The 11,808-nt window shown below is 35.7% G+C and overlaps 1 protein-coding gene across 2 annotated transcripts; it reads right to left on the bottom strand.

The window, feature by feature from the left end:
• Positions 1 to 333: 333 nt before the first annotated feature.
• LOC104227221 (general transcription factor IIH subunit 2) lies at positions 334 to 8,635 on the bottom strand. 2 transcript variants are annotated; one of them, XM_009779418.2, is made up of 5 exons: positions 8,453 to 8,635; positions 6,762 to 7,033; positions 5,275 to 5,736; positions 4,682 to 5,054; positions 334 to 1,195 (listed from the first exon to the last, which is right to left on the bottom strand). In XM_009779418.2, the coding sequence occupies exons 2-5, from the start codon at positions 7,023 to 7,025 to the stop codon at positions 1,053 to 1,055; spliced, it is 1,242 nt and encodes a 413-aa protein (XP_009777720.1). In that variant the 5' UTR covers positions 7,026 to 7,033; positions 8,453 to 8,635; the 3' UTR covers positions 334 to 1,052. The 2 variants fall into 2 exon arrangements, with proteins under 2 accessions (XP_009777720.1, XP_009777723.1); XM_009779421.2 differs by having other exon boundaries at positions 6,762 to 7,083; positions 8,453 to 8,543.
• Between the last annotated feature and the right edge of the window lie 3,173 nt (positions 8,636 to 11,808).

Genomic DNA, 11,808 nt, shown 5'->3' with positions numbered 1-11,808 from the left:
CATTACTTTCATATAATTTTACGAGTTTGTTTGCTAAAAGAATTTTAAGCATTATCCCAAAAAGCGAGAGCTAACTCATTCTAAAATCGGCCAGGTCGGGTTTGGTATGCTTAAGAGTAGCACTAGCAAAAGTCGTATAGATGTCTTTAAACGTGATTATTGGTTCAAAATCATATTAACAAAAATTTACAAGAAAGAAAAGAAAATGCAAATCCACCATAGCTAAAATAAAGTTGTGAGTGCTGCTCCGGCAATCACCTTAAAAATGGGCTGGAGTGTTCGATTTAATTAAACCAACTTTGCTCGCAAAAACAGGAACAGGTATTGAAGTGATTGTCTTTAGACAACAACTAGTAAGACTAACAGATTCAAGGAACAATAGCCTGGTGTACACATGAAACAACCTGATTTATGTTACAAGGGTGACAAAAGCTGAATATGGCTATAACATATTCATAACAACTTATGTTAATTGTACTCCTACACAATCTCTTGGCTAAACAATTGCTGATAAATTATCCTCATCTACTAATGGCGAAAAGGTCTCTGCCATCGGAAATGCACAATGAAACACTCAGGTGATTTCACCAATTCAGTATGTAAATGCAAAATTCCTGAAGATCAAAGGTAAAACAGAGGTCTCAGCACTACATTTTTCTTTTTTTATTTAAAGTCGAAATTTGAGGGTACAAGAAGGCAACAGTCTGATAGTCATATATATGATACAGCATGCCATAAACCTGCACTGCTCCAAAGGTTCGAATTAGAGGACAGAAGTTTCATCTTTTGAGATCTGTAATTGTGTTTCCTGTAGTTGTTCCAAAGAATTTGGTCAGCATATAACAATAAAGGTTCCTATAGAAGCCAACGGTTCAAGGTATTTAGAGATCAGAAGCAGCCAGTTTGACTCTTCCTCATAACATGGTGTGAAACAGGATTTCTGATACTTGACAAGAACATCCAACAGAAACATTTCATTCCGCCATTCAGCTGTTCTGTTTAGGAGTAATGGTCAATTGTGCAAGCTCTCATGTAAGAAACACATCTGTCATTCATTCCATATCACTAATGGTCTTGGAATTTAAGCTCTCACAACCTGGACAATTGTGCAAGCTCTCATGTATATAAATATCACAATCAAGGCAGAAGTGTTGTTTGCAATTTGGACAAGCAACCTGTAGACCTGGCAAATTTCCTGCATCAATCGAATAGAGAGAAAAGCAGAATAAGCAAAATGTGAGAAGCTGTACATTAAGTTTGCATAAGAAAAGGCAGATTGCTCTTTTCCAATTTTATGATCCCAAGCCATGGTTGGTCCAAACACGGCTCATTTTTCTAAATCATTTCCCAGTTCAGCAGAAGTCATCAGAAATTTGTCAAAAAAAAAAAAAAAAACGAGCTGGCTGGATACATCTACAAACACATTGTTCAACAGGTACCTCCTTCACAGACCAATTTCGGCATTGCTTGAACAGTTATATGAACACAGTCGTCAAACAGTCATCACCAACAACAACAATCCTAGTGTAATCCCACAAGTGGGGTCTAGGGAGGGTAGTGTATACGCAGACCTTACCCCTACCTTATGAAGATAGAGAGGCCAAACAGTCATCAAACAACATAATCACAAACACACAGCAAGAAGCACAAAATTATAATATAAGAAGTTTATCATCTCGGACGTGGCATAATTTAAGCTCTTGATACTAAATGCATCTAATCTTTCGAAGAGCACTAGAAATATTTCTTTTGCTCCAGTTCAAAAGCCAGTTACACTATTAGTGAATGTTTTCTGTTTCTTTACTAATTTCTAGTCTGAGAAATGCACATAATATAGACTTATTATAAATCATTTCATGATTTCCATTCTAACATAAAATTACACTGCTTTCAGGGGAAATCAGAACCCAACACCTTTAGGGGTCGTTTGGTATGCGGGGTAAGGTGGGATAAAGGAATAAATTTATACCGTCAACCAAACATCGTATAAACTTAGTCACAAATTTAATCCTGGATATCCTATCTTATTCCACCTTATCCCATCAAACTTGGTACTATTTTATCTCACCTTCTAGGAACTATAATCCCGGGATAATTTAGTCCGCGTACCAAAAGACCCCTTAGGATCGCAGATTGCTGCTTTAGCAACGGTTTTCTCTTCTTTTTTCTTTTTTCAGAAAGGTAATATACCACTTTAGCAACAGTTATACCTGATACTAGGGTGCGCATTGTTATTTGACTCTTGACCAGGTTCGAACATCCAAACATTATGATGTTGGGGAACTCAAGGGGTCCTTTATTTTATAAGGTAAATTTTTTATTAAGATGGTAGAGCAATTACATATAAAAAAAGAAGGCTCAATCTGTTTGACCATTACGCGTCGAGGAATTGGCTATGTAACCAAGGGTCTTACGACCTTCTTGGTTAAAAATGAGTCTTTGGAGTACTTTAAGATTAAATTACATGTCTATTAATTGTGCTTGCGGTACGAGGTGAACATTGCAGACCATTGGTGGTCGATAATCGTTTTGACTGAATAGAAGTTGTTGCAGCCCCCATAGTTGGACGAAGGACATCAAATGCCCCTGCCAGCAAATTTATGTAGTCTCCGTCATTGAGACCTGTCAAGTCCTACTGCTGAGGCAGCATAATGAAGAGTAAGCAATAACTACAAAAGCAGAACAAGATCTAAGTATCTATCATATTAAGGGGTCGTTTGGTAGGAGGTATTAGAAAAAATAATGCAAGCATTAGCTCTATGCATTACTAATATCTTGTTTGGTACCTTTTTTCAACTTGTGTATAACTAATACTTGTATTAGTTATACATCATACTTGGCATTATCCTATGCATAAGTAATGCATAGAAAACCATGGCATTAGTAATACCAACGCTTTAATGCATGCATTAGCATGGTTAATGACAAAATTGTCCTTAAAGTCCCTTAAAGCTAGAGAATATGGAGGGCATTTTTGTAAGCAACTATTTTTTTTAAAAATTATGCAATGCATTATAATTTTAATACACCACACCAAACAATAGATAAGAAATAATATTTGCATAACTAATGCTTGCATTACTAATACATGCATTACTAATACACATTATTCCGCACTATTCTTATACACACTACCAAACGACCCCTAAGACTATTATGAGCACATTTTAAAGAACATCAAAACTCGTCCAAAATAGTTGTAGTAATCTTCTTGAATTGCATTTTATTACTGTGATATGAATTGTATGTCTTAATATGGCGCTATTAGAATGATTTATTCATGTGTTCACTTTTTCAAACATGGACACCCCTTACAAAAAATTCTGCATGCGCCAGTGCTTGCATTCAAGAAACAAGGATAAACGACCATTAGGAAAGAAAGTAGTAGAGTTTCAAATTCCTATTTCCCTATCACTCGCTCAATTGGAAGTCGGTGTGTAGCTGACAATAAGAAGCATCGTTTTGACAATTTTGTATTGCAAAGCAATCCTATAATGGAAAACTCAGAGCTGTGCTACATATGGTAAAGAGTAAAAACGGTCTTCAAGGAAATAGCATTTAAAGTTGGCACAAATATGACTATGCAAGACAAATAGTCCTATATTTAACGTCAATTATGTTTGCCTCTTATAAACATGTAGTTTCATCAATACTGTGAGATTAGTGACACACTCTAACCATCCACAAGAGTTGATTATTAGTGCTAGTCCATGTAAGGCATATGTTCACAGAAAAACTAGCATATAATGTTAGTTAGCTTAGACATGTCACAGTGCCATCTTTAAAAATACAGCCAAAAAGGATGCATCTCAAGAACCGGAGAACAAAATATAGAAAAAGAAGCAAACGAAGTGCTTTGCCACGGCAAAAAACTAAAAGTTGGAAGAAAATGAAAACCACTTCGTCATATTCTCACTCTATGAGGAAAGAAAAACTTACTTGATTTTTATTAGCTTTTTTCCCTTTTAAAACCTCTTCCCTTAATCCCTTCCCCTTTCTCTCCCCCATTCCCCATAACCCCACCCAAACAAGAACGTAAATGATACACTATTGTGTGTGGTGATGCTTTTTCTCACAAGGTTCTCATTCTTTATAAATCTGCATAGATTTGATATCATTAAAGAAAGTCTGAAACTATCTTTTTCACTGTTACAATAGGAAGTTTTAACTCACTTAGTTACCCTTCCAGTTCACCATGGAAGTGAATCAATTTGTAAGGACGATAGACACAGAGACAAAAACTTTATATCCTATCATACCAGACAACAACAATTATGCAAATGGTTTTTACCATTCTGTGCAGCTATGAACTCAAAGAAAGGAACTTTACTGTTGTCCTCAGTGACACAAGACACTTGAGGTCAGGGTTATGTACCCCAGGGTTAATCTGATAAACTACTCCATTTGAGAATTCTCTCCTTAACAGAAAATCCTAACATTTCCATGAACAAAAGCGAATATTTGCTCCCCCCCCCCCCCAACCCCACAGACAAAAAAAAAAGCAAATGTTTTTATAGATATCCTATGTGACTGGGTGCTTCATTTTCAGATTGGCTTTTATTGGTTACTTACAATACAATCTTCAGAGAAAACAGAAAAGACGGATGTTCCTCGCTTTGACATGACTCTTATACCACTTGACAGTTCCAAGTTTGAAAATAAGCTTGAAGACTGCTCTTACCAGGATTTAGGAGACTTTGCTGGCAACCAAAGCAATTCTTTGGTAACTTGTGAATATCTTTCAGAAGTGAGGGTGAAACATCATCAAATGGCCTTATTGGGAACAGATGGTGATATGACCTTGCCAAATGTGGAGAAGACACAAGGGTCAGTCCACAGATACAACATTCAGTAGGCAGCTCACATACGCGTGCTTTGCATCTCGGACAAGTGTATCCACCACCAACCTTAGCCTCTTTATGACATGAACAAATTGAAATAACACCCTCTGCTGCTCTTTGGGGGAATCCCATCTTGATCAAATTTGCAACAGCAAACTCTGCAATTGCTGGAGGAGGTGGGGCATGCTCTAATACCAACTCTTTTAAATGAGGCTGACAGGGCAATAACCATCAATCGAATCAAAAAAAAGTTTAACAATATTGTTCAAGAAATCGAGAAGCATGTGTGTTGTTCTAATCATTATTCATGAGACAGTTTTACATAGTAGGCAGTTAGAAACAGATGTCTCCTAAATTTCATACAAAATATTTCTTTGTTATCTCACAGGTTTTCATGTTACCATTACTTCAGACCTCAATAATTCATTCTCACCTCATCCAACGCAACAAAATACATTCCACCAGTCTCTTGGCAGAGATGCTTGCATATATAGAGTTCGGCAGAGAGACCAATTACTGAGCACCTTATCTTAGACGCTTTACATTTCTGGATGGTTTCGAGTATATCCCCCGGATCACATGTGCTAAGAGCAGAATACAAGATAAGGACTTCACGATGACCATATGATGGGATCTGATTTAGGAGGTCACACACAAGATCTAGGCCATTTTGAAGGGATGCATCACCTGACGTCCCCAATTTACCCATCAATGCTTTGATATGAGCCTCCGGACTGCCACCAAGATCTGTTAAACACTGAGCTACTCCATCTTTCAAGATCACCAAGCCAATCTGACTGAGGGGATTCTGATCAAAAAATTCTCTTACAAACGCCTCCACTTGCTTAGCAACTACAACCATTCGGCTTGGTTTATAATCCATTTCTGCAGCTGCCTAAAATTCAAAATGCAAGCAATAATAACTCAAAAGTTTTATAAGGTTCAAGAAATCATGGCCGTTACTGTAGCTTTCAAAATTGTCCAGGCTTAATTGAAATGAGTACTTTAAAGTTTCTCTTTTAATAATTCCAGCTTTCTAGTACTCAAAGCATTTCAATTTTTGTTCGAGCTTTCCAAGTTTGCTTGGGTGTTGCGGAGCTATTATCATGTAGGATAAGTATCAAATAGATGCAATCAATTCTCAGAAACACTTTCAAGCAACGTGGACAAAGAAACCTAGGGAAAATGTCAAAAAGCTGGATGCTGACATCTTGAAAGGTGGAGAATTGTCAGCATGATCTTTACGTGTAAATGTTTATGATTGTTTATCGCACCTTTTCAATTTTAAAAGAAAGCATGCAGTGCACTGATAAACGCAATTCTACTAAAGGGGCATTTTTAAAGGCAACAGCTGTCATAGGCGGACTCAGTTCACAATTCTCTCAGAATTTCAAAAATTGGTCCAAAGGAATCAATGCAATGTGCTGTTCAGGGGTACATGGTGACATCAAAACTGAAAGTGGGTAATCACTAGAATATCAATTAAGTTTACTGATCAAAGACGAGCACCCAATTGCATGCCATACAGCAGCGTAATTTTCTGACAAAATTGTTCAAAATATTGGTTTCTTAAAACCATTACTAGAAACAGAAAAATACTTAGCTTTCTTAATATCTCATAGCATAATATAAACAAGTTGCAATCACTAAAACTTCAGCCCTAGAGTTCTTAAGAAGAATCAAACTGTATTCCTTATAAATAAGCATTTGCTAGCATCAAAAAGGGGATCGCCAGATTGTCCGGTACACTGGACGTCTGGATCCAATAAACTTTATCTTGAGATAACTCCTTTACAAACAGACGAAGTATAGATGCTTACATAATTTTTGCATAACTCTAAATCAAAAACTAAACCATCAAATGTTAGTAACCAACTATAGCAATGCACTTTTTGTACAATCATAAAGGATTACACATACCCTGGAGAAATCAATGATAATGTAAAGGTAGCGAATCAGGCCCTTCTGAACTCGGGCAGCGGTTGCAGTGCGGAGACGTCGGCGATACTGAGCATGGGATAGAGTTTTGTTGTCAATTGGACGAAGGAGTCCAGATTCATCCTCTTGCAAAGACTCCCATGATCGTTCATCTGCATAAGTTCTTTCCCACGCTTCTCGACCTCTCCCACTTTCCTCATCCTCATCCTCTTCTTCTCGGTTAAATCGTTTTTCTTCATTGTTCATTTTCCTGTCTGATATAATGCCGACTCTCAATATGATGACCAAATACTTGAGAAATTAACTGTAAAAAGCCAATATTAATACAAGAAGTTACATGTGGGATTCCTGATCTCTTTGCATTATGCATCCCTATTGTATACGCTATTTCTCGATTTGCTTCCACAGTCCTTGACTTTTTTTTTTTTGGGGTGGGGTGGGGTGGGGGGGGGGGCACCATTTTTTTCATGAACACTATCGTTTGTTGTTTTATAGTTTGTCCCTTAATGTGTGCACCATTTCTTGGGTTTGCACCCTATCTTTATTAAAATTATAAAACATTCCATTTGTGAATGGGCAAAAGAGGGATGATTTCTTTATTAAAATTATAAAACATTCCATTTGTGAATGGGCAAAAGAGGGATGATACCATTGAACGACATTCTACAACTATGGAACACTGTAACACTACATTCCGCATCTAGTCATCTCTATATTCATTCATTGCAACGTTTTCAATTCCACTTTTATAACACATGCTCTTAAAGGACTTCTCAATGGAGGAATATGCTAAAAGTTTCGTTTTTAAGAAGATTGCTTCAATAATGAAGACATAAATACGTACAATCAAAAGGATCTTGTTGGATTTTACTAAGGCGTGGAAAGCCGAATTCCATTTTTTTTTTACTGTGAATATGATCACGATCGAAAGAATTTATGAAGCTAGTCAGGTGAAGGAGGAAAAGATTGACCAATGTGGGAAAGGAGTTTTTGAGGCATGTGTTTTTGTATGGAAATAGTTGGAGATGCTACAAAGATGAAACATGCATTGATAGTGTTGAGGAGCTGATAGAGTGCTAGGTGTTCTTAAATTGTATTATTTCTATTTTGCTCCTTCATAAATGAAATGTTTTGTGACTATACAAAGTAAATCAGCATACATTAGAGAAAATCCTAAAACAACTAATGATAAATGCAAATCAAAACGGTGCATGCATTAGAGGGAAATACTTTTGATCGGTAAATAAAAGGATTAGAATACATTAAAAAATGATGCATACAACAAGGGTGCAAATGTAAGAAACTCATAGAAGTATATAGAGTAGTGAATGATGAATGACAAAACCCATTAGGTTTAGCTAGCCCCTTAATATTTAAAGTTGAAAGAACACAGTTGCTAAGCAAGATTGAAACATTAATCTTTTTGATAACCCCAAGTTTGAAACCTTATCATAACATTTTAATCAACAGATACATGATCACCAAAATGTATCAAATCAAAACCAGAAAATCAGCAGAAAATTAGACATGAACAACCCAAAATCTCAAAAAAATAAAAATAATATATATTGTTTAATCCTAACAAGGTAATAACCCAACACAATAGGAGAACCCCTCGATTGAAATGCAGTAATTTCTAAAGATTTTGCAGAGGTAACAGATAATTAGCTTACTTTACTCGTAGTGCGCCGACCAGCTACCCTCACCGGTGAATTTGGCCGACACGGAGCCGGCGGTTGAGTGGAAGAAGAAACTGAGAACCAGTGAACCTACAATTTCAAAGTAGGATCTGCTCTTTTCAATGCTACACAGCGGCTCTGTAGTGTATTTTGATACGCCGGAGACGAGAAAGAAACAAGAGCTTGGCTTTATAAAAACTAAAAGTGGTAGTAGAAAATTGGAGGACTACGATTTAAGCTTATAGCGTGGAATTAATCTTAGGGTGGGTTAGTCACTCTGTCCATCTAAAATAGAACGTTACCACGTACTATTACTTTGTTTTATTTTAGGAATTTTTACCTCTTAACACCTTATTTATTTTAAATAAATATCATTTTAAAAAATTATATTTTATAGATACCTTTTAATATTTATAGCAAAATATTTAATTGGTTACCTCTCCTACCCCTAAGCCACTAAATACGCTATTCAGTTACACTATTTTCTTCTCTCTCTACTTTGATACATATCATTCTCTTCCCTCATTCCTTGAAAACACAATGCTCAATCTCAAAATTTCTCTCACCCACATCACCTACCATTAGTCAAACACCCCACGCTCTCTCCTTTCTCCCCTCTCTAGGGCGACATGTTGTAGTATATGTTGTCATGGATGCGCAACCCTCTCCATCAAGTTAACATCAGAAGGGTTAAGGTTGAATCTTAAGAGCCTTTGTTTGGATCTCGTTTCCAAATCTGCCACCTATGTTGTTCGCGACGAAATCATTGATGTCTAAGACCAGCGTAACAGTTCCCTCATCACAGGTGGGAATAAAAGATGGAAAATTATCAACACTTTTTTCTTCCATATGTGAAGATAGGAACTTATTTGACCTGGAGAAAGAATCGATTGCTGAGGTATGGGTTTCTCTTCATCTTGATAGCTTTTACTTTGTTTTCTTTGATGGCATAGTTGTATTCTTGTTCTTTATCAGAAACCTGGTCGAAACAAGAAGCTGGACAGTGTACAAGAAAACCAGAACAAGAAAAATTGTTGCCAAGGGTTCACTCTTTTCAAGGAAGGTGCTTCTACCCCCTCTGAAGTCCATTGCTATTGATAAGGCCACGCAAGAAAGGTCTAGACCTAGCACAGCTAGGGTTAAGGTTGAACTTGATCTTCAAGGAAAGCTGTCGCAATATACGAGGATTCAATTTGTTGATGATAAAACTGGGAAGGTTATCGAGCATGTCCAGAAATTCAATTTGGGGCTAAGCAACTTGGTTTTTTGTTAATGTATTTCAATGTATCACGCTGTATTTTCATGTATTTCATTGTATTCAATGTCTATTCATTGTAACTGTCGAACTTCAATTCTAGAGCTGAAGTTTTTATTTGTAACTGACGAACTTCAGCTCTAGAGCTGAAGTTTTAGCCTATTTGCACCATGAGTGTAATCCTCCCCTTGTTCATAGGTATTTGTTTCGTTCACTTTTTCGCATTCTTGATTTTCTCCTCAAATGATGATATACACGATTTTTGTCTATAATAGAACCATTATTAAGTTCAAGTTATTGTAAAGTTCTACACCAAGCTAATTATATTCTGTATTTTCTGGTTGAAAAGATGTTCAAGCTAGCAGTATTCTTCTCGACGATAAATTTGAAGTAAGGCTGGGAAGTTTGAGCCTAATTGGTCAAACATATGAAATTGTGGTAGTATTAGAGAATTAATCATAGTGCCTTTCAGTTGCTAATAGAAGAAGAAGAAGAAGAAGAAGAAGAAGAAGAAGAAGAAGAAGAAGAAGAAGAAAATGAAGAAGAAGAAAATGAAGAAGAAGAAAATGAAGGAGGAGAAAGGGGCTGAAGTCGTTTAAAAATTAAGTACATGTTAAAACTTTTTAAAAAATGGGTATAGGTTAAATGGGGGCGACCAAATAGGGCGCCCCGTGCAATTTTTACTAATTTTCACCAGTTAGCCCACCCCTTATTTCTTTGTTCCCCTTTTTTCTTCGCTCTTCTTCTCCTTCCCATGTCAACCTTTGCACCACAAAATTTCTCTACTATTATTATTCTCCTTCAATTCTTTTTCGGATTTCAATGGTTAACTAAGGATTTGAAAAATAAAAGTCACCATTACAAGTGGTTCGAAGATTCGATTTCAGAAACTGAGTTTTCCGAATTTGTTAGTTGTTTGGAATGTGTGTTGTCTCAATTGATTGGAATCATCAAGATGAGTTCAAAACTTAAATTTCAAGTGATTTGGAGTAGATTTAGGCTATATTTGAGTTAAATTTCAGAAATTAAGTTTTCCGATTTGTTAGTTGTTTGGAATGGGTATTGTCTCAATTGATTGGAATCATCAAGATGAGTTCAAAACTTAAATTTCAAGTGATTTGGAGTAGCTTTAGGCTATATTTGAGTTAAATTTCAGAGAATTCCCAAGGAAGAAGAAGAACATGTGAAACTCCATTGATTGGATTCATTTGTATAATAATGTATATTGTATAAAAGGTATATAATAGTGTATAAACACAACTTATACACTATTATATCCAAGATTGATACATTATTTACAGGTATTTGGTGAATTTCTCTTCTTCTTCTTCTTCTTCTTCTTCTTCTTCTTCTTCTTCTTCTTCTTATACACCTATATACATAGTATTTCAAGAATATTTTCACTCTATAATTATACATCTTTATACACTTTTATACAACTATATACATATTGTACCTCTTTGTATAAAAGTGTATAAGCATCGCTGATGAAATTTTTGTACGATTTTTACTTGCAATTCTTGTATAAAACTAGTCCAAATCTCCAACAAATAACTTCAAACTTTGTATACAACCTACTTAGACTATTTCTAATAAGTTCAAACAATACCTACTCCAAATTTCTCACAAAATCATAATCGAAATTTAACAAAATTAGCATTAAAGGAGATGAGATTTTAGGTTTCTCACGTCTGTTTTTGCGTTTTGCAGTTGTGATAGGTATGTATAAACCTGAAGATATACAAAATTTTAAAAAAAAAAATAGAGAAGTATTGGTTATGGAAGAAGGCACGAATGAGTGTTGACTGAATGAGGAACTAATTTTTCTTTTCAGTTTTGTTTGCATATGATTCTTTTTCATTAATTAAATTAAATATTTATGGGTGAAAAATGAGGATAGAGCTACAATAGGGGTAGGTAGGAATAAATGAGATTGTTATAATTAGAGGGAATGAGAAAAGAAACGATCTTATTGATATTTGGCTACATATTTGCAAACTTATAACTGGGCTAAAATAGTGCAAGGTCAACTTATGGAGTGCATTATTCTGTAATTTTGTCTTTATTTTATAGGACTTTGCTTAACGGAAGACCA

Source organism: Nicotiana sylvestris, chromosome 5 (genome assembly GCF_000393655.2).
Source record: "Nicotiana sylvestris chromosome 5, ASM39365v2, whole genome shotgun sequence".
In the NCBI taxonomy this organism is placed as follows: domain Eukaryota; kingdom Viridiplantae; phylum Streptophyta; class Magnoliopsida; order Solanales; family Solanaceae; genus Nicotiana; species Nicotiana sylvestris.
The sequence above is the reverse complement of the archived record's forward strand: the minus strand, read 5'-3'. Positions and strand labels throughout refer to the sequence as shown.

Bases quoted from the DNA above. Each gene is read 5' to 3' on its own strand.
- LOC104227221 (XM_009779418.2), bottom strand. From the start codon at position 7,025: ATGAACAATGAAGAAAAACGATTTAACCGAGAAGAAGAGGATGAGGAT. The intron at 5,055-5,274 runs GTGAGAATGAAT...TTGCCCTGTCAG, and splicing joins ATTTTGTTGCGTTGGATGAG to CCTCATTTAAAAGAGTTGGT. The intron at 1,196-4,681 runs GTAAGAGCAGTC...CGATTGATGCAG, and splicing joins GCAAAGTCTCCTAAATCCTG to GAAATTTGCCAGGTCTACAG.